At 41.1% G+C, this 27,171-nt stretch overlaps 2 protein-coding genes across 3 annotated transcripts in view; one reads left to right on the forward strand and one right to left on the reverse strand.

The window, feature by feature from the left end:
- Positions 1-1,466: 1,466 nt before the first annotated feature.
- Positions 1,467-7,573, reverse strand: ubxn2a (UBX domain protein 2A). Of its 2 annotated transcripts, XM_085431398.1 has the most exons (7): positions 7,458-7,573; positions 7,016-7,078; positions 6,672-6,783; positions 5,369-5,478; positions 3,311-3,448; positions 2,832-2,993; positions 1,467-2,103 (listed from the first exon to the last, which is right to left on the reverse strand). In XM_085431398.1, the coding sequence occupies exons 2-7, from the start codon at positions 7,057-7,059 to the stop codon at positions 1,920-1,922; spliced, it is 750 nt and encodes a 249-aa protein (XP_085287524.1). In that variant the 5' UTR covers positions 7,060-7,078; positions 7,458-7,573; the 3' UTR covers positions 1,467-1,919. The 2 variants fall into 2 exon arrangements, with proteins under 2 accessions (XP_085287524.1, XP_085287525.1); XM_085431399.1 differs by lacking the exon at positions 7,016-7,078 and having other exon boundaries at positions 7,458-7,571.
- A 2,880-nt stretch (positions 7,574-10,453) lies between these two features.
- Positions 10,454-27,171, forward strand: part of atad2b (ATPase family AAA domain containing 2B) — a 64,390-nt gene continuing 47,672 nt past the window's right edge. Inside the window, exons 1-19 of the mRNA XM_085431400.1 lie at positions 10,454-10,661; positions 12,398-12,564; positions 13,441-13,472; positions 13,577-13,724; positions 14,050-14,149; positions 14,255-14,384; positions 14,567-14,716; positions 14,856-14,931; positions 15,092-15,193; positions 15,282-15,393; positions 16,419-16,534; positions 16,874-17,048; positions 17,219-17,307; positions 18,055-18,214; positions 19,192-19,282; positions 19,510-19,821; positions 20,496-20,652; positions 21,961-22,147; positions 22,327-22,512. Coding sequence (XP_085287526.1) covers positions 10,563-10,661; positions 12,398-12,564; positions 13,441-13,472; positions 13,577-13,724; positions 14,050-14,149; positions 14,255-14,384; positions 14,567-14,716; positions 14,856-14,931; positions 15,092-15,193; positions 15,282-15,393; positions 16,419-16,534; positions 16,874-17,048; positions 17,219-17,307; positions 18,055-18,214; positions 19,192-19,282; positions 19,510-19,821; positions 20,496-20,652; positions 21,961-22,147; positions 22,327-22,512 — 2,589 coding nt within the window. The 5' untranslated portion in view covers positions 10,454-10,562. The remainder of the gene's footprint in view (positions 10,662-12,397; positions 12,565-13,440; positions 13,473-13,576; positions 13,725-14,049; positions 14,150-14,254; positions 14,385-14,566; positions 14,717-14,855; positions 14,932-15,091; positions 15,194-15,281; positions 15,394-16,418; positions 16,535-16,873; positions 17,049-17,218; positions 17,308-18,054; positions 18,215-19,191; positions 19,283-19,509; positions 19,822-20,495; positions 20,653-21,960; positions 22,148-22,326; positions 22,513-27,171) is intronic.

Raw genomic sequence — 27,171 nt, forward strand, 5'->3', positions numbered from 1 at the left:
GCTAGCTGAGAGACTGCACTGAGGCACAGTAGAAGGTAAAAAGAACTGCGAATCATGTAAAATAACTGTAGTAGAGTCCAAGGATAAAAAATATGGAGCTGGAATTGTGCATAATATATTCACTTTAAGATGGACCCCGAAAAAGAAAGGAGGCCTTTTTGTATGGTTTGGGGAATTAGACAAACTCTGGAAAGGCCCTTTTCACTCTTTGATTTCACTCTTTAGTTTTCCAACTAAGCATAAGCAGCTGTTTTGGTCCCAGATGCTTACTCTCAGCGATCCTCCTCTCCTTCAAGCATGACAACAAACATGTCATGTAGACCTCAGCTACCTGAACCAAGACCTCTCCATAAATTCCAAGCATGCAAACCCCCTCTATGAAAACCACATTACCGACAAGGGCACAGGCACCGCGGCAGCAAAGTCGGGCTTATGACCTGCATTAGAATGGGTATGTTTCCGATAATGCGTGAAGAGGAATGTACGAAATGAAAAGGTCTGCCGCTGCTCGAGTAAAGAAGGTAATTCTGAGAGGAAATGTGGGGAGTTGAAGGGAAAGTAATTCCCTGCATGCTTTGCCTTATTAAATATGCAGCACAAAGGAAATATGGTCTGTTTTAACTCTCTAGCCCACAACCAAGCGATGCACCCAGCCTGCAGCTTCAGGTATAAAATCCTAAACATACAGTCAGATCAGCTTAGAGACATTTCTGCTGCCGGATTTCTTCGTGTGACCTTGACCATCCAGAGGATGTGAGCTCCTCTTCCTCAACTCCCCCCACCCCCTCCTCACCCGCCTTTAAATATTGAAGATGGATAATGGTGTTGGGCTTCATCATGAGGCCAGTGCTGAGAGCTTGGCTACAGCACACACACACAGACACACACGTAAAACCAAACACGTCACGTACAAAGAAACACAAGGTTCAATACTCAAGAAAGAACCGTCGGAATACGATGTTTGTGTTTGCTGGCAGTTTTTCCGTGAATCAGCATCAGATGTACGCTTAAGTGTCTTAAGCACCGCTGTGATGTCATCATTCCTCATCAGTGAGCCCTCCCTCCCTCCCTAATCTAAACCCCCTATTAGGACTGTAAATGCCAGCACAGATGTGGAGGAAGGTGCAGCATTGGTGCTTAAGAGTCCAGCCATAATCGCGTATCTGTCATCAGTAGTGAAAGCACAGCTAAACAAATGATATTAAAACAACACCAATTCAATTTGATCAATTTATTAAATGTTAAAACAAAAAAAATGCAAAATTTTAAGGATTTTTAAAAATTTTATTTTGTCATACCTTGACATGTGATATGTCGGCCAATGATTTGGTCAAATAAAACAATGCATTTGACCGAAAGAAAAATCATAACACTACACAAGGCGAGATAGAGATTAAACAGCAAGGCAAACATAAATACTTCTTTTGTATCACAGTACTGTGCAAACAAAAAAATCATATATATATATATATATATATATATATATATATATATATATATACTGCTGACTGTGCAGAAAAGGTGGTAAATCACAATTTGGGAAGACTTGCTTGGTGGTGATGGTGGTGGGATTTTGCATGTGTGATGGGGCGGATGGAGGTTTCACACGTGGCAGATTAAACAGATGGAGATCCCTTGGAGGACCATCTGCATGGGCGACAGCCTATATAGTTTTTCAGCAGATTTAAGAAGGTCTGACGACAGGTAACTGCTGTCCTCCAGAGGAAGGACAGCACCTTTTGCAACTAAGCGATTATATCGTTAATAAAGTTTGAGCTAATCCCACACGGGGACAGTAGAAGGAGACAGCAGCTGTCAAATGCGAGTGCTGTGGACCTTGAGATTGCTATCAGGGGGACACAATGAGTCAGTGAGGGGGAAAAGCAGCGTGCTGTGTGTGAATTATGGGCTCGTGTTGGTCAGGAGTGTCCAAATGGAGCCTGTGTGTTCAGGGCTCTCTGTACAATGACAGCGTTGGTCAAATCCGCTTCTTCCAGACTTAATTCTTTGTTGGTGAGCTCTCGGAAAGGAAGAGACGTCGTCAGGACGAAAGGTGGGCAGCTCCTCTGGCAGCGTGACACGAAATCATGAACATCAGCGATCCTGGAGGAGAAAAAATATAAATAAATTAAACATCAAGACTGGAGATTTAAATAAACGAAACAAACAAACTGCCATCGTAAATACAGAAATGAACATGTCTGCTCCTATTAAAACTTTCCCAGCCAAGTACTCCAGTCCCTACTGTGACACGTGACTTCTGTATGAAGCACTATACTAGTACCATCATATATTATTAATAATGAGGCCCCAGTGTATATGAAGCAATCCTATGTAAGGCCTGCTCCTCACGCTGCAGGCTGGAAGGGTTCAGTCCTCTCCATCCATCCTTTGCTTACTAACCCTGTTATATAAAAGCTGCACCAGACTTACGCAATCCCTCTCAGGGGATTTTATAGATCCACGCTGTTGCTACATCTCAGATTATGTTTTCTGCTGCCCCATGCACTGTGGGGCAGGGGGACGTAACACGCAGCATGCCTCCAGCCTTTAACTCCAGCAGCCTAGAACAGAGCATTACGTAATCCTAACCCCCACCGACTTCACCACCTCCCAAGCTAGAGCAAACAAAAATCTTTTTTCATCCCTTCAACCACTTCTTTTTCCTGTTTGAGATTATGGGATTTACACGCAGCGCAGCAGGAGCAGAAAAGTGTCAAGATTCCTCTTACACAGCGCAGTTAGTCGGTCTTTAATTTGCTGATTCTTTCTCTTATTTTTGTCCTTTGATCAAACCGAAGATCGAGATGTGGCGTATTGGCGATACGTACCGATGCGATAGGTTAAACCTCTGCACCAGTCTCCTGCCGTCGGCCAACCAGATCTGCAGGGAGGTGACGGGAAGGGCGTGGTCTAGTGTTACCATGGGAATAGGAGGAGATTCTCCGTCCTCGTGCACAGATGGTGACCTGGCTACTACTCTGGGTGCCACACTGGGAATGGACAGAAGATAAATAGCAGATTAACCACCAGTTTAGGAGTGCGCACGCCGGGTTTACCATGCACACCGACGCCAGGAAAAAAAAATCTCATGCAAAATGTTTGCAGACTCTTTGTGTCAGTGATGGTGCAAAAATGTTTTGGTGCTCAGCTTGACAAGCAGACTCGTCTGCTGTGCCAGATTTGGTTGTGGGGTTTTTGATATTTGGATTTAGAGGGACACCTAGTGGTGCATGGTAGCCTTTAAATCTTGAGATCACACTGCACAAAATACAAAAACAATAGGACATTCACAGCGACAATCTCTCACCTGCCAAGTCTGTATCCTCGACCGCTGAAGGGATGAAAAGCCTTCTTCTTGGGAACGTAATTTTCCTCTGTCAGATCTTCCACGCTAATCTCCAGCTCCTCCTCTTCTGCTCTGCTCTCCCACTCTGCCGGAAGCTCCCTGGGATAGATTAAAGATCCGGATTGGAGTCCACTCAGATCAATCAATATGACAAATGAGCTGCACTAATAAGCTTTATCTAGCTTCAAGTGTCGGGCTTTGGTCAGCAGGGAGAATATCTTCCCTGCTAATTTCATCATGGGGGAGTGATCAAAACCAGTGAATCGAACCAAGGAGAGATGTTACATGTGACTTACATTCAGGCTTAGTCTGTCCCTCCTTCTTGTATGTGTGCAGCACATATAATTTAAGTAGGTCTGCATCAGTGTTCCCAAAGTGAATGGGTTCAAAAGCAATCAGACAATTGCCTACTTAATATTCCTGATCTAGCCCTTTGACATTTTGTCATTAGCCCATGATGAAAAGAGCTCCCGTTGATTGATTGAGAGCTGTCTTTTGGATTGAGGTGGCTACTCAGGAAATTGAGAAAACGGCAATCAAGCAGGTATACCAAGAAGCATGATTGGTTATCATCACTAAACTCTGGCAAGTAGGTTTGATAATGGACGTAGATATGGTATTTAAACATATTTAAACTAAAGACAAAGAAAGAGAGAAAATAAAAAACAACTTCATTTGGCATTTATTCAAAGCGATCTAACGCTGCAGTCTCTGATTGAAATCAATAAAGTATTAACGTCTCAACTGAACGGGTCAATGCTATTTGAACTGACGTTCATTAAACACTTGGCTGGTGTCGAGGAGAAGTGGACCACCTCTAATTCATTAAAACTTTTTTTTTTTGGCATTTTGATATTGACTTAACTTCTGACACCACAAACAACTTTGGGTCATGCCCGTGCCTGCTGTGGAGCCATGCCCAGTCAATGCATTCATCAAGCAGCGGCAGCTACTACACACTTGTTAAAGCAGTTGTAAAATGTTGCTTAGTGCCCACTCAGCAATAATGTTATGTTTTTGGTTTATGCATGTGAGACATGGGGAACCTGTCCACCGTGCACTCTGCTTTTTGCACCATAACAGCTGTGATGGACATTTTACAGATAAATTCAGCTGAATTGGTGTTTTTAGCTGTCCTGATTGTTTTAGTATAAGTGTGTTTTTGGTAGAAAAAAATCAGAAATTAGTATAACGTCTGCCACTTCTTTTTTTGTCCTCCCCTTGTCCAGTTTCCTGAATATTTTTAAGGTCAGACCGCACACCATGCAAAGATATGCCAAGCTTTAGGCTAACAGATATTTGGAAATCATCTTGTTGGTGTTATTATTGAGATTTGTCACGTATTCAACTATAAATAGGAACAAATGAGGTGTTTCAGAGAAAAGTCACGTGTCACAGTAGGGACTGGAGTACTTGGCTGGGAAAGTTTTAATAGGAGCAGACATGTTCAGTGGGGAGTGTTACATGGTCAGGTACTGGACTGAAGATGAGTGGAAAAAGAGCTAATGAATGAAGAAAAGCCTGGAGAACTATTGTTCAAGAACACTTTAAAAATGACAAGAAAATCTTTCTCCTTGGATGCGAAATGTTAAACAACTTTTGCACCTTACTGTACATTTCTCCCTAACACTGATAGCACATCTGCTCCGCAATGAGCACAAAATATAAATAAACATGTTTTATATTTAATTTCTGTATGACTTTGCTCTTATTAGGAGAAATGTGTTAAATTTATGTTACAGATTACTCAAAAAGATATTAAGATGATAAGAAAAATGACACCGTCTTGCCAATAACTTTTCACTGCCTGAGGAACAATAAGAATTGCACTATTAGTCTGAACACTCCCTTCTCATCAGTGAGAGAACACTATTTGAGGTCGTTAAGCCACCAAGAGTAATTAAAAACCATAATTAAAGCCTAGGATTTGATGGCCCTCCTTTGTGGTAAGGCAGCAAAAATCTAACTGAAGACATCGTTAAAACAGGAAGGTTATCCTGTTTCAGCCAGTCGACTCACCCCCTTTTGATGGCATCCAGGAACTCTTGATTCTCTGGAATGGAGTAGCTGCGAAAGTCCTCGTCATTCACAGTGAAGCCGTCCTTCCACAGCCTCACCACCATCTCCACCTGGAACCAAAGCAAAAAAAACCCCAATCAAATAGGCCTGACAGGATTCAGAGATAAAGTCGCCACACAGCTGTTAACCTCGGGAGGTCGGACTTTTACTGCGGACTGTTTATCCTGGCAACGAACGGGTAAACAAAATATCCTGTGATCACTGAAGCCTGGTGCTTGTGCTTTCAACTGAGATTTGCTCGGCGAGAGTTCTCATTTGGAGAGTCTTACGCCACTTTCACTCACGCACCGCAGGCCATTGGAGGCGAACGTGAGCATGCAATTTTCAACGCAATTAAACAAATGTTTAGCCTGCCGGGTCCCTATTACAAAGGCTTTGTGAGGTTCGTCTGGGCACGTGCCAGAAAAACTACAGGTAACAGTTCAGTGATTTCTCTGCAGGCAAGTGCGTCCTGCATGGCTGTAGACACTCACTGTTCTACCTCTTTCCTGACTCCTCCATTTCTCTCCCCGTTTCCCTTCCTTAACAATAGCTTCTTGACAACCTGAGACACTGTGACCATTTCTGATGAGGCTTCAATGAACAGTACATAGGTCAGCTGAAGGATAGAGACATCTCCCGGCTCCTGTGTTAGGTCTTTTGCTGGGTTTTTCTCAAGGACATTACTTCCAGATTTTTTTTATTCTGTACTTATCCAGTTTCCTCAAAACTTTAACATTTTGGGCTAATAGTCCTAGAGGAATTACTTTGCTGGTGCAAAAATACTATTTATACTTCTCTTGTGGTGTTATCTTTGGCATTTTTCATAGTTTCAACTAAAGAAATGTGAACAAATTAAGTGTTTTTGCCTTAATGATGCAAAAATTGATTCTTTGCTAAGCTGTCAATTATTTATAGACATAACACTAGTTTCACTCCTTAAGTTTGATGCCTTTTTCTACTTAAATGCATTAAGTGGCTTAGCAAACAAAAATAACAATCCTGTGAAAATAGTCAGATACAAGGACCGGACTGAAAATGAGTGAAAAAGCAGCCAATACTGATGAAAACCAATTTTAAAAAATGACAAGTGAGTCTGGCTCCTTGGAAGCATAAATGTAAAGCAATGAGGTGTGGCTTAAGACTCTTGCATAGTACTGTGTATACTTTACTTAAATGTTGTGTTATTACTAGTCTATAAGCTCAGAAATGTAGGCTGGACATTTGCAGAGATCTGGCTCTCAAGTGTGAATTTGTCTCTGACCTTTGAAGTCCCTGAGGCATCGTAACAGATCTTCTCCACCTCATCGAGGAGGTCTTCCACAGAAAAACTACGACTCATTGGAGCTTCCTCTTCATTGTCCTCACTGACCACCCTTTATGAGAAGAAAGTGCAGGTATTCACTCATCATGCTTATTGAATGTCAGTCTACAGTCACAAGCGTTAATGTGCAAGACCATGCAAAGCAAGTTCACACACCCCAGAATATGTTATTATTATTATTATGTCCAACCCAGTTATTTTCAGATTATTTCACATCCACGGCATCAATTCAGTTACAGGACTTCATTTGCCTAGAAGTGGATTTAACAAAGAGAATGACTTACCATTGTTCATCTTTTTCACTCTCCACAGTGTCAGTTTCTTTCATGTCTTCCTATGTTTCCCATCTAAGGAACAAGCGAGCACACACACACACACACACACACACTAGCGTGGTTGATGTTCAATATTTTGGAGGGTAACCTTTTATTGTCTTAGCGGCGTATTATGTACACGTGTGGAGTAAAACTGTGCTACACCGCTTAAAAATGACCTAAAACGGATCATTTTTATAAAGCACTACGTGATCGATAGATAGCCAGACAGCCAAGCAGCCTGTAGCTTTATCGTTATTTATGCAAGTGGGCGGCAGAAAGCGATGGACCCGCAAAGAGCAAAACACACACGCAGGAGCCGGTCGTAAAAACGAGGATTATATGTCAGCATAAACACAACAGATGCCCATTAGCATGCGCGCATAAAGGGTAAGGTCGAATAGTGAATTACCAGTCCGTGTTTTAATCGGTTAATCCAGGGCTACACATCTGTAGCCATAAGTTTCAGGGTAGCGGCGCTTCTGCTGAGCAATACATGTGACGTAACAGTGCCGTAAATCCACTCGCGATGTCGCGGTTGTACACTCTTCTGTGCTGAACTCAGCAGGTCTTCTCTCCCAGCTGAAACTCACGATACAGTATTAGATGGCATGGAAAGCCCACTGGATCCAAACTTGTGTGCGTTTGTTTCTATTTAGAGGTAAGATGTCTCATATGGCTCAACTCTATGGAGGGCTTAAACTGCCAAAATACAAAACAAATAATTAATGACTCACTAATAAACACGCAGGGAAACAAACACAGACAAAAATAATTTAATATAGTTTTCTGGTACATTTTCTTGCAGAAGCTTCTCATACGCCCTGAGGACCAAAACTACCAAAATTATAAATGAACAGGTAAATAAATCAGTAAAAAAACAAATAACAATTTTAAAAAAGCTATCTTACTGAAACGCACAAAATCTCTTTTTGGTTGTTTTAACTGAGGAACAGAGCAACCAAACCTGGCACACAGGTACATCTTCCACACTGGATGTGATCACATTGCTTTGGTTCAAGGTTCAAGGTTCTTTATTTGTCACATGCATAGTTATACAAGTATAACACACAGTGAAATGTAGCAACCTGTCTTTGAAGCTGACAGGTGATTGCTTATGGACATTCTAGGCTCTGACTGCCTCACTGAAACTCCAATACATTTATTACGATATATTTACTACGTTGATCAGTGACATCCCGCACTCAGTAGTTTCAGTCGCTCATTTGGAAGTTTGGAAAAATTTGTCTTGGATCCAGCCCTCTATACAACATCACTGGTTATTTTACTTGTAGTTGTTTCAAATGCCTGAATGTAAATCACTTTCTGTGGCCTGTAGTTGCCAAATCGCTGTGAATTGCTTCCTGTAGGGGTACAGCTTTGGGCCCCTCAAGGTTCTCATCTATATCACATATTATGTTCCCTAACAACCACCTCTCAACAGGTTTTAATGACCCATTTGTAGCAGTTATGCACTTAAATTACCTTTCACGTGCATGACACCACTTTCACTGTACAACAATAACATTTAAATTGTTGCCTATTTGTTATTGTGACGCAAAACTTGAATAATGCATGATATATTATGATGTCATTATGTTGCACATTGTAGCCAATAGAAACAATACTACAGCATGGTCATTTAATAGTCAAATACAATTCAACACATCAAATATAATTTTATAAAAGATCTTTTTATTTTTCCCCATTCATTTGCTTACTTATTAAATGTGCCTCGTATTTATGAATTTGGCATACGTTTATACTTTTTTGACATAATTATAGACATTGTGCTTGAGAAATAATATAGCATCCAAGGTGGCATGTTCAGTATAAAACACACCCTTAAACTTATTTTCATTATCTTTGAATCAATTATCATTGTTAGCAAATGTATTATTATAGTATTTTCACTACTTCTAATAAAAGTAGTAATTTAAACTTGACATATGTTACATCAATTATTAAGCAGCTACACAGCGAAGATGGTGATGTATGGTGTGAAAAACAGGCTGTATTTCTGAAATTACGCTAATGAGAGATTAAAAAAAATGTTTAAAAATGAAAGGAAGCTCTTGGTGGTAACAGAATTTAGTTTAGGTGTGGACTTAAATCATATCCAGGAAAATATGTTTGGTTAACATGAAATCCATGCCTGATCTTTGATGGCGTATCAGTGGAGAATGATTTCAGTGACCCTTGACCTTTTCTGCATTCCCATACCTTCTATTAAACTCTATGAGAACATATAAGCACAGGTAAAGAAATTTCATTTTTCAATCATCTAACCGATATTTCGATGGCGAGATAATGAACTGGACATGTGAATGAATCGTCTAGTTCACTTCATTTGAAATCGACAGCCTGTCTGGAGTGCATTGCCCACTTATGCTCAGAACAGGGTACAATGATAATGAAAACAGATTCCTGTTTCCATGTGAAAGGTTTAAATTTTCTTACATTTGTATAAAAAATATTTATTTGAGATATCAAATGGGAATATTTTATGGCACAAGGTTCTTAAGAAAGAAACAACAACATTTTGACATTGATTTTTAGAAACTATTGCTTGAACCAAAAAAGAGGAAAAAAAGAAGAAAAAAACCCAAAACAGATGGCTAGCACAGTTGCATCTTGACTCGAGCCAGAAATAGAACAGAAATCACACAAACAGTCATTTTTACTTGTGGGGATAAAATGACAGGGAGTGCAGTGAAAGAAGCAAGGCTAAAAGCATCAAAGTGAGAAGAGATTATTATTAATTCAGCCTCTTCTACTACATACTTGGAGGTCACAAAGAATTCAAAATTTGATAGTCAGTACAATTCAGCCCTGTCTTGCAAACAAAAACAGTTTTTTATGTTGTAGTAATAATAGCTTGTGTGATTATTCGAGTTTTAAAGATTCTGATTGCTGCTTTACAGGGCAAATCTAAATATTTTTATCATTCACAGACCTTTTACATTTGTTGATGTTTTAATATATATATATATATATATATATATATATATATATATATATATATATATATATATATATATTTGATGAAGACAAAGAGTGAATTGCTGCACATACTGGGCATCCAGGCTGCCCACTTCCATCTGTTTTCCTGCTGGCGTCAATTGTACCATCTTTTGTTATTCATTTGGTGACTTATCGTGCTTTAATAGTACTTAGCTGATTAACTGACTGTCCCCAGTGTACAATACAAGTACTTACCCATAGTAACATATCTGCATTAAGAATTACTGCCTTTGTGATATCAAGTATCCATGTAATAACAAAGATAGTAGGTCTTTTGGTGGTAATCCAGTCAGTAGAAATGAATGCACCTGCCAAACAGACTTAGAACCACCACACACAGAGAGAGAGGGAGAGAGAGGCGGGGAGATAGGGAGGTAGACACACAGAGAGAGAGAGAGAGAGATGGCGCCTCGAACTCGATCCTGCTCTCACTGAGGCAGTGTTTAGAGCCGGTTAGAGAGATTCAGTAAGGGGCAGACAAAAGAAAAAAAACATGGTGAACACAAGGAAAAGCTCACGGACTAGGAGCGGTCCATTCATCTCGTCGAGGACTAGGTCGTCGTCGAGAAACGAGCGAAACTCTGAGGAACATGTAAGCCGGTTTCTTTTCTTTACCGGCGAGCTAGCTGGCTGGCTAGTTTGGCTAGCTGGTTGCTAGCCTTGGCCTCAAGGTGCTCCACATAATGTATTATTCACAGCAAAATACGAGCAGTATCGACACTGACACCAACACAGTCACGCAGATACACAGTGTAAGACATGATTGCGGCTAGTCGTTTGCGTATCCTTCGCACTGAACGGATTGTACAGATGTTAGATTACAAGCTAGCGATATGAACTGGCTATAGCTTCAACTTGAGTTCCCTTTGTTTTTGGCAATTTTAACCGGCTGACTTGTTCCACTGTTTTCACCATTAATTAGCCCACCCAATAAAGACAGTTGGGGTTTTGACTCAAGGCTGTTGGCACTACTATGTGTCGCTATCCTCGAAGTGTCAGCTTACTTATTATCTCACATATGAAGGGAGAAAGCGATAGTTAAGCTAGCATTGTAGGTTATACTTAGCCTAGCAGCTAGCTTACAGTGGGGGGAAGGGAGTCCCGGGTTCACAACAGTTGGCTGGCTCGGGTCCGTATTTAGCAAGTCTGAACCTGGTGAACTTTAAGTTATAAATGACCCAAAGACTCATGGGCAAGTTGGTTTTTAGACTGTCCGTTTAAAACACACTCGTAGAGTTAAATATTCCCATGTGTTCTTCGAAAGAATGATTTGATAAATGAGCTTTAGATTTTACTCCCGATCGCCCGACCTACAAGCTGCCTGACAGGCTTTGTTTCAAAATGTAAACATTGTGATTATGCAAGACAGGAAGGTCTGTATTTCCGTAATATTTACGATTATTAAGGCACTTAACACAGACAAAGAAATCATTTAATCAATGGGAAATATCTGTTGGTTGCTGTTAGCGCATTCCTGAGTTTTAATGGTTTGTTGGACGAGTGGTGGTACGTCGCAGAATTGTGGGTCATGATTCATGAAATACGTAGCTCCAGTCCAGACCAATCGATAGCACCCGATATTGCACTGTGTGAGTGTAGAACTGCACTCTTTGTAACAGAGTTGTAACTTTCCCACCTTTTATTTACATTGCCATATCACAAGAAGTCAGTGTAGTGTTGTACTCCATGCAACCAGCCATTTTACTCTGTTAGCTACTTGTTGACCTTGTCAGAACTTGTCAGAACCGACTGTCCTGCTGTGACAGTGTTTGCAGAGTGATTCACATGTGGAAATGATTTCACGGTGGACCTCTTGGGCAGCCTCCGTGCGTTTCTTCACTCCTGGTACATCCTGCATTTTACAGTCTGTCTGCATCCATCTATCCACCCAGTCAGACAAACCCCTCTGTCAGCACTGCAGACAGTTGCCTATGACAACAGTGAGATATGCTCACATATCAGCGGGGAAGTTAGGCTGTGAAGGGCATGAGCATCAAGGGCATATGTCTGGTTGGTGCTGTGCTGAGATTCACAGGGTACATTGAGGAAGTGGGTTCAGGGCGTCTTGTTTCATGACAGTCCTCTATTCTGGATTTGACGCTCTCCGATCTTGTTCTCTTGTGTCCTCGATTTTTTTATTTTTTTTTCCCGCCCCATGAAATATATTTTTACTTAATATTCAAAGAGACCTTGTATGCAGATATTTGTGAAACATTCTCTCTGTATTTGTTATCCTCTTTTTTCCTTTCCTTGTTTTTTCTGATTGTGTGTCACAGTTTTGCCTTCACTCCCCTAAGTTCTGGTGTTATGTGTGTGTTTGTCCAACAGAAGGAGCCCAGCAGTGATGCGAGCAGTCCCAGCAGTCCACGGTTTGCACCGCCTTCCAAGCGCACACGGCGGCAGACTGCTTCTGAGCCAAGCTCCAGTGATACCTCCCCGTCCCCTCAGACTAAGGGCCAGAGGGTCAGCTGGGGCATTCCTACCTACTGCACAAGGTCAGCTCTTGGCCTAGTTTTTTTTACACACGTAAATTTAATTAAGACAGAGTTGGTCAAGATAGATATTTTGTGGCTCTGGCTGTGAAACCAGAGTTGCATTGTTACATGTCATGTTTTAGTGCTGTGTGATTAACCAAATTTGAAATTTTGATCAGTTATGATCTTCGCTTTTAACAGTTATGAAGACAAGATTATCTGGATAAAACAGTTACTTCTTTTTGCATTACGTTTGCCTAATTTTTTAAAATGCAGTTTTCTTTGTTTTTAAGAGTTATTTCTTTGTATATATATTTTTATTTTTCTTTAATACTTTTTTCCTGCTATTGTCAAGCATACATTTTTTTTTACCCTTCCATAAAAGCTCAGACTCACTTGCTGTTTAGTTCAGCTCTAGCTGAGATGACCAAAAGAGAGCATGCATAGACCTGTTAAGAGGAAGAAAAACTTATAAGGTTTCCATGGGTGAACTTGGGGATGGATTATTAGAAGTTGGCCTCGTATTTGAGGGTCTTTCCTTTGGCCACCTGGCCCAGGGCTAACTTGCAGGTCTCACAAGGCACACAAGTTCACTGCACCTTGAGGCTCCCCATTAGAGGCAGACTGGTAGCTGCACTCTTTACCCGTGTCACCCACTAGCTCTACCTGTTTTTTGTTTTGTTTTTTTCTTCTTCATGGAAATTCAAATGTTCAAAAAAATCCAGGTCACAGTTATCAACTAAAATAATTGTGATAATGATTTTTGGTTTAATCTTGTAGCCTTGTTGTGCATTGTGATCAGAAACACTCCATCCTAAGCTCCTAAGCAGTAATATGTGTGATTGCCATCTTTTGTGCAGCTGTCAGAATTATTTTCTTTGTTGTTCTGTTTTACAGACTGTCGTCTCGCATCATGCAAAATGGGCACGGTAAAGTATTTTCCCCCAGTTTATCCCTGTTTAAATAACAATCATCTGGGGAGCATATGATTAAAAAATACCAATTTTAATTGAATCTTCTATCTGTGCTGCAGCCCATATGAGTCACCGGAATGAGGAGAGCGGAGGGGGAGATCACTCTCATATGAATGGCCATGTGGAACTGAAGAGGAGCTGTCGGGTGAAGAAGAGCCAATTTGAACACCTCAATCAGAGCCTGCTGTTTGACCAGCTGGTCAACAGGTAGCTTCAGGCAGTCATACTATTGACATGTTTCTTTGCAACAGTGCTTTGAACAGAGAATGAGCTGGAAATGTGGTTAACCGGTTCATTTGAAAGACACATTCATTTTTGGAACATATGAAAGTGGATCCTAAAAAAAATTCCTTATTAAATAGTATTTGTATGCTGTGTGTTGTAAGTTGTCACAGTGTTTATTGGTTCAAGATTTAAGATGAAACATGAGTAGAGAGAAAAACATTTTTGAGATTCTGTACTCTGAAAAGAGAACACTGTAGACAAAGTTGTTATCTTGTTTCTCATTCTGTGTTGGTTTACGTGTGTGCAGCACCGCGGAGGCTGTTCTTCAGGAGATGGACAACATCAGTAGCATCAGGCAGAATCGTGAGGTGGAGCGACTTCGCATGTGGACCGGAGAAACTGAGGAGGTGAGCGAAGCAGTGGAGCGCCACACAAACCAGGGTTTGAAAAGTACCACTGCCTGATGATGCAAGGTGAATGCAAGTGTTGGCATTAAGGCTCTTCTCTTTTAGGAAAACATGGACATGTATTCACGGGTGAAACGCAGGAAATCCATGCGCAGGAGTACTTTCAACATACCTGCGCATCACAAAGTCATGGGCAAAACAGAGCAGGAGGAGGAAGAGGAGGAAGGAACTGAAGGTCAGTTCCCTATTAATGTTCTGCTTACGAATCAGTGAAGAAAGCAAGAGATCATGAAGTCGTTATGAAGTACCTCGTCTTAAAACAAATTAATCATAAAAAATTTTGATTGCTTAGTGTACTATATAATATTTAAAAAACTCAGTATTCTCAAATTTAAAGATGATACTTATGGCTTTCAGAATCTCATGGTGAGGAAGAGGAGGAAGATGCAGAGGATGATGATGACGATGATGAAGGAGATGAAGCAGAGGAGGCAGGGGAGGAAAATGACAGGCCGTACAATCTGCGGCAGCGTAAGACAGTGCAGAGATATGAAGCACCGCCTATTGGTAAATATATGCATTTTCTGAATTATTCTTCACGCTTCTAAATTGGTTTCAAATGTAATTTAAACAGAACAAAAATCACAGTAAATGGAAATTATACCAGAGTGTAACCACTAATCATTTTTTGTTTCCCTTTTTTCAGAGCCAGTGAACAGAAAACAGAGCAACCCCTCACTTTTTGACACCCACAGATCCCCAGCGAGGAGAAGCCATATAAGGTGGGCAAACTGTGAAAAGCCCAAATCTGGTGCTCAACATATTACTGTCTTTTTCACAAGTAGCTTTTCACTAGTACGAGTAATGTGCTCATGAGGGGAAAAAAGGAATGTCAGTGCGGAGTGATACAATTCTGACTCTTGATTTGTCACGCCTCTCCAGAGTGAAGAAACACGCCATTCACAGCAGTGACACCACCTCATCTTCTGATGAAGAACGCTTTGAGCGCAGAAAAAGCAAGAGCATGACTCGGGCCAGGAACAGGTGCTGGCTGCTGCCTTCTTTCTTCTTCCCTCAGTGTTTTTAACTACTCGGTTGTACTCACTTATTTCACTTGAATTTGTTGCAACAGGTGCTTGCCCATGAATCTGACGGCTGAAGACCTGGCTAGTGGGGTGCTGCGTGATCGAGTTAAAGTGGGTGCAAGCTTGGCTGATGTGGATCCAATGAACCTTGACCCTTCAGTGAGTGAAAATACTCCCAAGTTCCAAAACAATAATAGAACACAGTTTAGCCTGAATACTTGGGTTCATCAAAATTATTAGACAAAACTAAACGACCCACTGTTTAGTTTTGGAACGGTCAATTATTAATACATAAAAAAGAAATTTTCTGAGTTAAAATGTGACCTGTTATGCTTTTCCTTATTTAAAGTGGTGGATTGCCATATTAAACATAGCCAAAATTTCCATTAAAGAGTTCAGTATATGGACACACTTAGAATGTACTTCAGGCTGCTCTAATAGCCCTTTTCCACTAGCATCTACTGGACTAAACGGGACTCGACTCTTTTCGGTGGTTTTCCATTACAATTAAACATCACAAAATGTGTGTGCGGTCGTTACAGCCGTGTCCCGAAAGTCCTCTGACGTCATTTGTATGTAATGCGAATGGAGGGCGTTGAGATGATGGTATACCCGCTGCTCGGTGTGGGTTTTCGTCAGACTTGGGTACCACGGTGTTGTTTTCCTTTAGGCATTTCCCTAAATAATGGGGCTTTAGATTTTTGTGAAGGAGATGCTCTCATGACTCATCGAGTGATGCCACTGACTAACCAATCAGTAGAATGCAGGCTGTTGACGTCTCATTTTTGGATTGCCTCAGAATGCTTGGAAACGCGGCTGAGTAGGTACTAAAATACCTGGTACTGGGTACTATCACCTAATGGGAAAACCCGAAAAACCGAGTCGAGCCATTCCCAGTTGATCCGAGTAAATACTAGTGGAAAAGGTCTATAAATATCCCATACAATTTTCTTTTTCTACTCTTGGGTCTGTATGATGTCAGGGAGGGGGGATATCCTTCATTTGTTCAGCTCGATCTCTGAGCACAGAAACTCCACCATGTGATTTTCAAATCTTTTGTTTGCAAGAAAGAGCCCACTAGAAGAAAGGTGGCTTAAAGTCAGGAAGAGAGGTACAGCGCTTGCTTCCGACATTGGATAAACTGACTTAAAATATGTCTGTGGTTGTGTGTGTCTTCTCCCTAGGTAAGATTTGACAACGTGGGTGGTCTTAGTAATCACATACAGTCACTAAAGGAAATGGTGGTATTCCCTCTGCTGTATCCTGAGATCTTTGAGAAGTTCAAGATTCAGCCTCCCAGGTGAGAACGTACTGCAAGAATATAAGGTTATTCAGTTCCAATTTATGCTGTGTTTTCTAGGGAAAAAAATGGGATCGTTACTTTAATGATGACATTATATTTATGCCTTTTGTGCACAATAAAAGAAGTGTAAGCACTATTTGAAGTTGGTTAAGGGAGCATAAAATTGAGTTATCCCAACAATTTACAGCTTGAAGTACTATTAACATCAAATATTGATCAACCACAGGGTGAGAATTTCCTTTATGTAGTCATTTTAGAGATGAATCTAAAAAGTGGTGAGCTGTAATTATCACATAAACTAAGGTCCTATTCTCCCCCTGTTCTTTTTTTTTTTAGAGGGTGTTTGTTCTATGGCCCACCAGGCACAGGAAAGACCCTGGTTGCGCGAGCTCTTGCCAATGAGTGCAGTCATGGTGACAGGAAGGTTTCCTTCTTCATGAGGAAAGGAGCCGACTGCCTCAGCAAGTGGGTTGGTGAATCAGAACGGCAGCTACGCCTGCTCTTTGACCAGGTAAACCACTGCAACAGCACTCTGATGAGGTGGAAGACATTTTTTTGATTCTGATGGCATGTTTTCAGTTCTTCTAGTTCTTTGTACTTAAACACAGGTAAAGCTAAGGAGTGTAATCATATATTGAGTTAAGTAAGCTTGACTTTGGTCCTGTGTGTGCTTTTGACCAGGCTTACCTTATGAGGCCATCCATAATTTTTTTTGATGAGATTGATGGTTTGGCTCCTGTTCGCTCCAGCAAGCAAGACCAGATACACAGGTAAGGCCAATGTCATTTTCAAAGATGCACAGCTGCTTCATGTAAATGTAAAATGCCTAACCTATACAACACTGCTGCACATTAGCAGCAGTGGCATGTCTCTGCATGTGCAGTTCCAAACTGCTGTCTTTTTAACTACCAATAGGTGGCGCAGTTTTGCTAAAACTGCTGGCATTGTAGCTCCAATTGTAAATTAAATTTACTGGATATCTATTTTCCTGCTTGAATTTGAGTTTCATTTGAGCCTTGGTCACAGTAGTAGTGGAAATCAGGAGACCTTCATTTCTGATTTAAACCACTGAATCTGAACTGTGCGTGGGTTAAGAGCCCTTTCACGTAAACACAGTTTGAAGTTGAGCCTTGCTAAACAATTGCCTGCTAGAAAATTAAATATTTGTAACTGTGAAGAGTGCCATTTAAACCAGTGAAGAGTGTGTATGCTCTCTTTTTTCATCCATGCTGCCACGCTTTAGTCAACAGAGCACAAGCACAGTTGCTCTTTGCACCACACTATTTTATTCAGTATGGCTGTTTAATGGACCAAATCTTTGTACCATTTGCAAAAATAAAGCCTTGTTAATTTAGGTTGTACCAACTCATGACCCGTATCAGTATTGATTCAAACAGTATTTGGCTCTTGCATGAAGGTTTGCGTATAATGTTTTAGAGCCATGCATGTACAAAATTGAATTTGTTGTTCTATAACTGTCTGGCAGCTTTTGTAATTGCCTCCTTTTCTCTGTACAGTTCTATTGTATCAACTTTGCTGGCCTTGATGGACGGCTTGGACAGTCGAGGGGAGATAGTGGTCATTGGTGCTACAAACAGACTTGACTCTATCGACCCGGCACTCAGGAGGCCTGGACGCTTTGACCGGGAGTTTCTGTTCAGCCTGCCCGATAAGAAGGTGAGAAACATCAATACTGTATACAGTGGAAGTGTGCGCACAGTTGTTTCAATGACACCCAGCTGGAGATCGAAAATAATGCAAACATAATTAGTCTCTTACTCATAAGTCCTGTGACAAAATTGGTACCCACAGCCCGCTGGCTATTAAAAATCTCCTGTTTTTTTTTCTCTTCATCCTCAGTGTTTGATGTTTTGAGTTAAGCATGTGGCAAAGCAGATGCTCATTAGCTTTCTAGAAAATTAAAATTCAGTCTCAGAAGTTTAATTTTTTTTTCCATACGTAATTGATTTATTTAGCTCTTAGAGGGCGGGAAGCATAAAACAATGTTGCGTGTGAGTAAAAGTGACAGTGAATCAGATGACCAGAACAGTGCAGGTGACTCCTCCCCATCGAGTCTGTCTAATGGGTCGCCTTGCATCGTTTGTCCACACAGTAGGATCACTGGTAATCAAAGGCTAATCTGCAAGCCAGTGGTGGCTTCTCACCGGTAGTAAGCTCTGAATGATTAGAGGATGGGGGAAAAAACACTCTCTCATGCAAAAGCGAGTCTTTTTACATGTTTTAGTTCTGCTATGTTCCGGTGTTGCCCAAGCTAGACAGCTTCATGAAATCCATCTCAATGATGCCAGTTGAATAGAAAGGTAGATATGATGAAACATGATGAAAGCTCTCGCACTTTATTCACGATAAAAACCACTTTGCTCTCATTGCCCGATCATCAAAGCGGAGTCCTGTGGAGATGTTGCAGTGAATTGTAGGGTGTAGCTTTGGCAAACGTTTCAGCTGAACTCATTCACTCACTTGGCTCTGTTTTGATCTTTCTCATTATGTTGTCAGTTCTAGATAGGGTGAAGGGTGCTTACATTTAATAGGTGTATTTATGGTGTGTTTTTCTGGGTTTCTTACCTCATGTTTTTGCTCCTTGTGTTTTATTTATCTGGGTTTTTTTTCCCTATTCACTACTCTCTCTTCAGGCCAGAAAGCACATTTTGGAGATCCACACACGGGACTGGAATCCCAAATTGTCTGAGCCATTTTTAGATGAACTTGCAGAAAAATGTGTCGGTAAGAGTGATGTTTAAGTATAAAACATTATGCCAATTTTGAAAGTGACTGCAGTGTGTAGCTTTACTTTAAAGCTCCAGGTGTTCGGGTAGAACAATAAAAGACAATTGAAAAATTTTCACCATGAAGTGGCAGCAGCTCACGGTGGCTGTGCCAAAAGAGCCAGCGTAAAACCCTAATTAGGAAAACAAATGATTCACTAAGCTTTGTTGTTCTCTTTCTTACAGGCTACTGCGGTGCTGACATCAAAGCACTTTGCACAGAGGCAGCCTTGATGGCGTTGCGCCGCCGCTATCCCCAGATCTATGGCAGCAGCGTCAAACTGAAGCTGGACGTCGCCTCTATCGTCCTGGGGCCTGGCGACTTCAGCAAAGCAATGAGGACAATTGTCCCAGCCTCCCAGAGGGCTTTGGCTCCCCCAGGCCGAGCCTTGTCCCCAACCCTCAGGCCCCTGCTGGCCACTTCTTTCTCCTTGGTGCTGAAAGCTCTGCTCCGAGTCTTCCCCCATGCTCAGTGTACTGACAGGGACAACACACACGGTAGGCGTCTGGAACCCAGGCACCTGTGGTTTCAATTCTATCATGTGTTTTCCTTTTCTTGCTGCTGTTTTTCCACTGTCACTCTTGCTCTTATCTCTCTTGCCACCTGTCTCTCTTGTTAGTTTGTTTTTCCTGTTGGTACTTTGTAGTATTTGATTATCTCTATCTCGTTCCCCAACCTTATTACCAAAGTGCTTTGTATCGCCCTCACACAGTGAACATAGAATCTGTAGTGAAACATCTCCCCTGTGTATGCAGAAGTGATGGCACAGAGATTGGATAACTAGTCATCCTGTGAGCGCTTCAATAACTCAACTCCCACTCCAGTCAACTGAAGACTGTTTACAGCAGATTAGGCTCGATGCAATACTCGACCAGTTGGAGATTGCTTGCAGGAATCATACTTCTAAAAGCCATTAATGACATGAAAATCCCATAGCTGTGCATGATGTCAAATGGCCTAAACATCTCTACCTAATAAGCAGATTTGCTTTTTTTTTTTCTTTAAATTTAATTTTCTTGTTGAATTTGCTTCATTAACATCAGCAGCAGTGCTACTTTCAGGATTAAACTTTTCAGAAACAATTTTTTATGTACCCGTTTGCCATCAGTACACTGAGTAAAGCCAGGAAAAGCGAGTAGCCACATGTGTACATGATCAATGTTCCTCACAGTGCTAGGCGGTGACAATCATCTGCTAGAAGAGGACCTGTATAGCGACGATGACAATGAGGAAGGCTCTGCTTCCATTTATGAAGTCCAGCCTGCTGCATCCCCAAAGAGTCAGCTCACCTCTTCTGCAATGCACAGACCCTTCCTCCATTTCTCCTCGTGAGTTCACCAAAGATGGCTTTTATGTGCTTTTTTGTGCAAAGGCGCTTACGTGTCATAACCAACAGATGGAATGAATGTTGTGTCAGAAAAAAACATCTTTTATCACAAGACTGCATTTAAGACCTACTCAGATAAAAAAACTTCAGACTGCTCTACAGAACTGCATTTTCTAACGCTGAAGTTACAATAACTTTGTACAAACAGGTGCTATCGGTTCTCATTTTCGCCATTTAATTCGTGCTACAATAGCTCCAGTGAGCCTTGAAATACTGCTATCTCCTTAGATGAAGGCAACCTCTAAGGCAAAAAATATACAGTTGTTCCACTGGGAGTATTTATTAACAATCCTCAGCTGTAGAGTCAAAGGGGTTAGATCATAGGAGAGGATGAAAGAGGAAACAGAAGGTGAAAAGACGACTCACAAACCAGAATTGCTATTGCACCTTCTATTTAGAAATGTAGACGGGCAAAGGAAATAAACCGATCAAGTACTTGGCCTTTGACTTTCCGTTAACTTGAACTATTTGATAAACACATTAAGCACTTATCAAGCTTCTTGCTTTCAAGTTGTATAAAATTTGCTCGCACTGTGTGTTAGATGCACATAGGAAAAGCCCCTGAAGGCATGTCTTGATTTGTAGATTAATGGCACCTACTGGATTGAATGCAGGCAAAGCCATGCTTAAGTGGCTTATTGGCGTTGTTATCAAACAGCTGTGCTGCAGTAGGACAGATTTTGTCAGAACTCTGTTTCAAAAACATGTCTCCTCGAGGTTGAGTACAGATAACAATTACTGCAGAAGTAGAACTCATGTAACTCTGAGATAAGGGAGGAGTCCCAGTCATTTTTGCCTTCAAAAAAGCCATCAAGTAAAATGCAGAGCAGGATTACTAAGATTGTGCTCCCACACAAACCTTGAAAACAACAATAAGCTGCTGCAAGCGGGCATGTTGCCTTGTGCGTGCACATGTGCACAAGTAATGTGTTCACAGCTGGGTGTTTGCAAAACCATACTGAATTCCTGTTGTTTTTCCTCTGACCACTCTTCTTCACGTGTGGCTTATTTTTCTGCATCACTTGTGTGTGGGATTGCTTTTACACCAAATGCCAAAGATTAATTGCAATTAAAAGCAACTCTTACAGACTCGGACTAAGCTGTAGCTTTTACAGTGAGTGCACAAAAGTAAAAAGAGAACAATGGGGCTTCTGCTGTGACGAGGCTTTTTAAATGACTGGAGGACTGTTGTACTGCACTCATATAGTGATAGATGATACACTAACTGTGAACTCCCATCTGCCTCTAGCTCTGCCCTCCAACAGCCCACAGCATACAGGCCTCGTCTGCTCCTGGCAGGGGCCCCGGGCTCAGGACAGAGCTCCCACTTGGCCCCTGCCTTGCTGCACCACCTGGACAAGCTACCAGTACACCGCCTGGACTTGCCCACTCTCTACTCCGTTAGCGCCAAGACGCCAGAGGAGTCCTGTGCTCAGGTAAAGCGCAAACGCATACCGATGCACTGAGAAGGTGCAGACATGTATTTATTTAACTGAAGTTGTTTTACTGTGAGAACAAAATTTGGAAACAGTAGGCAATCTGCTGGCTTCCACAATCTTTATTTCCATTTCTTCAGTTTTAGAAAACATTGTTTGCTTGACCATTTTCCCTGTAGGTATTCCGCGAGGCCCGCCGGAGCGTGCCCAGTGTAGTATACATGCCACATATCTCAGAGTGGTGGGACACAGTAAGTGATACTGTGAAGAGCACCTTCCTCACCCTGCTGCAGGATGTGCCCTCTTTCAGCCCTGTCCTTGTCCTCGCCACAGCTGAAACTCACTACTCAAAGCTGTCAGATGAGGTAGGAACGCACACATGAACACCTGAGCTGACATTTTGAGATTTTCCTGAAGGCTTGCAACCTTTTTTTTTCTTTCATTATATGAAAGAGAAGATTGTTAACCCAGTGTCCTTTTTATGTGGTGTTGGAGGTTAAAGCATGATTTGAAGGGTTTTTTTTTCTTTGCTAAGCTGTAATGCTAGTGCAAACAGTGCGTCACAGTAAATGTCATCTGCTCCCACAGTTTTTATCTACTTTTGCTTTGTCACCCGCTGACCGCCACACCTCACCCAACCCTTCAGAGCAGTCAGCTGAGGGGAAACACTGAAACCCTAATCATCAGTCATAATCACTATCGTAACAATCCCCCCTCCCACGGTAACCCAGTCTCCCCACCTCCCCACCCCCTCATCAGGCTTGTCTTTTTTGGGTTACCTTGTTCAACCAGAGATATGAAAAATAAAAAGCAAAAGAAAATAAACATTGTTGATAAAATGAAGGCAACAGAGCCTGCAAAGAATGAAAGACTGGTTCATTTAAAATCAAAACATTTTAAATGTCATTATTTTTTAATTTTAGAACTTCATTTATTGTGCTTGTTTATATTGGATATAGGTTTGTCCCATAGTGAGGGGCATGTAGGAATTTCTTTTTAAATAAAACAAAATTAAAATAATTGCTATATATTGGATATTCTCTGTAGAAAAATGCAAAGCTGATAAGCCTATCAATTGATTCTGTTGGCTGAAGCTAAAACAAAAAACGGACCGGATCTAAATCTGGCAGCACTGACAACAACGCTTGAAGTTCTGTTGCTGATGACACAGACTTTGCTAACCAATGACTGATGAGGGAAAAAAATAGCAAAAAGCCAACAGGGAGTCCTTACTCCCACCCAAACATTCAAGGAAAAATGCTGCAGTTTAGAGCAGTCTGAAAAACCAAATAATCAAGCTTTGTACCCCACACTGTGCCCCAGTCTGCACTGTTTTCTGACTGTAAATGAACATTTAGACTATATGTGTGATGATTAATGGTTGTCAGACAGATGAATATTGTTGCTTAACACTTGTGGCTTTATTTACTCTGAGAAAATACTTCATAGCTTGACAGTGTTGACCACTGACATTTTCACTGCTGGAAATTAAATGAGCCCTCATTCTCAGCTGTAGCAACCTTAATGGACTGACTTTTCTTTAAATGATGTGAAGATTGATTTCCTTGAAATATGCTACACTGGAAGTGACATTTCCACTAAGCACTTAAGATAAGCTTTAGTTTGTAGGTGTGTTTTAGCACACATGACTAAATCCATGTTATGGTGTAATCAGTGACATAAATTGACTGAAAGATTATTTATGATAAGCAGGTTTTAAGTTTCTAATAGTTTTCAGACTGCCCTGAGATGACCCTAAATGGTGGTTAAAGCCAGACAAAATGTAAGAAATCAGAAAGTAACTATTTGAAGCTAATGGTATAAAAACTCAGTCATTCCTGCTGCTGCTAGAAATAGTTTCTGTTGCACTACTTATATCTACAGCCTTTCTTTTAAATCCTGCAATGGGAACATAACGAGTACATGAGTTGGTTCCACTGATTGGGAGTATTGTTCAGGCTATTTAAAAGCTTGTTTCATCTACTAATTAGACCCATTTGCTGGATTTGTTTGCTTTATCAATCATTTTTAGGCACGGACATGCCGCAATCTATGGCGCTTTAAGTGATTTGGCCATCTCTGAGAGTGTTGTTTCTCTCTCTGGCACGGAGAACACAGTGACAGCTGCTGTCTCAGCTCCAAGCCTCAGCAGGGAATGGCTAGGATCCCTCCCCAGCCAAAACTGACACTGCAGGCTGGGTCCAACTACATAATTTCCCTCCCTCCCTTAACAGTCGTTCAGCCTGCTAAGATTGACTCCCTTTTCTATAAAAGTAGAAGGAAAATTTGCTCCAGGTTCAACACAAAGAGTGTGGAGGGATGGTGGCATCCCTCAGTATCTTTGCTATCTATCTAGTTGTAACACCTTTTGCTGTGTCTTTGATGCATTGCTATACTGTTCAAGTGCACAATAACTGTATCAATAGCCTGTAGAGTGTGAATTCTATCCACTGCTGATTGACCATAAAAGCATGATTAATAATGCATTGGTAATCTGGTTGCAGTGCCAAGGAGCAATAAATACAGTGTAGTAACACTTATGTCCTGTGAGATGGATGATGAGGCGTAGTGATGTTTCTACAGTGCGTCCTTCAGCCAGACTTGAGTTGCAGCGGTTTTGCTGTTTTGCTGTTCACGCTTGAGGTTGGGCTGTAAAGGCCAGTGTTGGGCGATACGCCGCAATAGCACAGTTACTGATAAGACATTGAAAGTGAACAGCAAATCTCGCCTGCTGCTTCACATTTGCACAACTGATGCATCACCTTGGAAAGAGGGTTTCAGATATCTGACACTGACCTCTTCAATGGTTTCTAAATGCACACTGGCTCTTTTGTGTCATGCACTATTTATGTCTCCAAAAGCAAAATCATCACTGACCATTGTTCCTCAGTTCATGCTAAATCTTCATTTATCAAAGCACAACAGTGTGTGCACTGGCAGAATGAATTGTCACTTCATATTCATCTATTTTCTTCTGCTTTTCTGGGACTGGGTCACAGTGGCAGCAGGCTAAATAAAGTAAGCCAGCAGAACCTCTCTCTCATCCATGTCGTCCAGCCCTTTTTGGTGATGGCTAAAATGTAATCCCTTTGGCATGTCCTTCCAGTTATTTGTGCCGCTGCCTCTACTGACTCGTTTCAGAGCAAAGGAGCCTTGATTCTTCTCGGAGCTCCTTCAGGATGTTTGAGCTCCTCGCTCTCTTGCTCTTTCAGTAACTACAGAAAACTCATACCAAGCTTGAGAGAGAGTTCATATGTGAGATTCAGAATGCAGTCCAGTGAATGAAAAGCTCCTGCTGATGCGACACATTCACGGTCCATGTTATCACCATCTGGGCTTCAGTGTTCCAGTTATCCATTACTCTTGCAGATTTCTCACTTTTATTCCCTAGATGCCGTGTAGTAGGTAGGGACTTGGGAATTTGATTCAGGTTAGCCAACATGAATGTGATTTTACTAAATAAAGCCTTTAAAGCATTGGAGATGGAGATAAGTGGCTCTATAACCATGAAGTGAAAGAACGGTGATAATGGAAACCTACGTGTCTCTTGTACGCATACACAAACTTTTCATGTGATTCAATTTATAGGTTTGCAAACATTGCTACAGCTACAAACTTTGAAAGTTGTTGTGTAAACCAGCTCAAAATCTTAACAACCCTAATCTGAGTCTATAAAGAATAGGTGTCCACTTTTATTTTACAGTCTCTCTAGCCAGTAGGCATTCCCTTTATACTTTCCACCCTCCCTTCCTTTTTAAACATTCATCTGTCTACACATTACTGCTCTCTCTCCTGGTGTTAATACACCTGCAGCCTTTATCATAATAAAAATACTGTGAATCATTACCTGCTGTGTGCTACCTGCACGATCTCTTTCTGGCTCTCCTACTGTTTTTACTCAGTTTCTCCTTTTTTAACCTCTTCTGAGGGGAGAGCAAGTAGTTCAGAGAGTGTGTGAAAGAAAGACACCAGATAGCGGTGCAGAGCGAGCAAACATGCCACAGCTAAGGGTGAGGATCGATGTGAATGACAAATAGCGGGGGAATTATAAAGAGTAAAGTCGGCGCTTCGTCAGCAGCGGGGCATCCTGTTGGAACTGGTGTTCAGCTCCATCACAGAACTAACTTAGGATACTGCATCCATGTAAATGTACACATTGGCAGGTTATATGATCTTCTGCGTATGACCTGCTGCAGAGGGACTACAGATGCAAATGAGCCCAAGCTAACTCGACATTTATGTTAATATTGTTAATATTGTCCATGGTCCCTTTTCAAATAAAATGAATTAATAATAGGAATTATAATGATGCTCTCACTTGAGGTCTTTTGACTCCAAGCGTGCATTGTATGTGATAATAAAAAGTTCTGCTTCAGGTTAAACATTTGGCTATCAGGGAATGAGGTTATTGTGCTTTTTTTAATTTTTTTTTAATTTATTTATTTTTAAATACTTACAGTTTAGTCAGTCCTTCTGAATTATACAGGTTGAAACATCAGAACTTACAGGCAGACCAAATTTAGAGTCATTGAAACATTGTTATTGAATCCTGCAGGCTGAGAGGAAAAAATACAAACAAGCAACCATTAAAAGAAAACGCATCAAATCAGACCATGTAACTCATCCACTACAGGGTCTCATGTTCAGCACAGTTTTTCCATATCTGTTGTTTTCCATTAAGAAAATTAACTTCAGTTGAATTTAATTCAATCCAATATGAACAGTTTTTATCCATTAAAATCCACCACAGTGCTATTTGTTTTTCTTTTTTTCAAAACACTGCTTAGCTGTGCACATTCACTGAGGACATCTGTAATACTTCATACATGCATTATATTTAGTAGAGTTGTGGTTGAGAATTTATCAAACACCTTTTAATAGCATTAGTGTTTATTAACCCATTGTTACCCACTCTGATTTGCAGTTTTTGACAGTTAAGATAACCTTTATTATTCCTACAGATGGGAAAGTTGTTGCTTTTAAGAATTTCCCCACAAGAAATCTGCCGCGTGTTTAAGGCGATG

This window comes from Copadichromis virginalis, linkage group LG15, assembly GCF_057382275.1.
Source record: "Copadichromis virginalis isolate Kocher_CV1m ecotype Utaka linkage group LG15, C_Virginalis_male_GT1.1, whole genome shotgun sequence".
Classification (NCBI taxonomy): Eukaryota; Metazoa; Chordata; class Actinopteri; order Cichliformes; family Cichlidae; genus Copadichromis; species Copadichromis virginalis.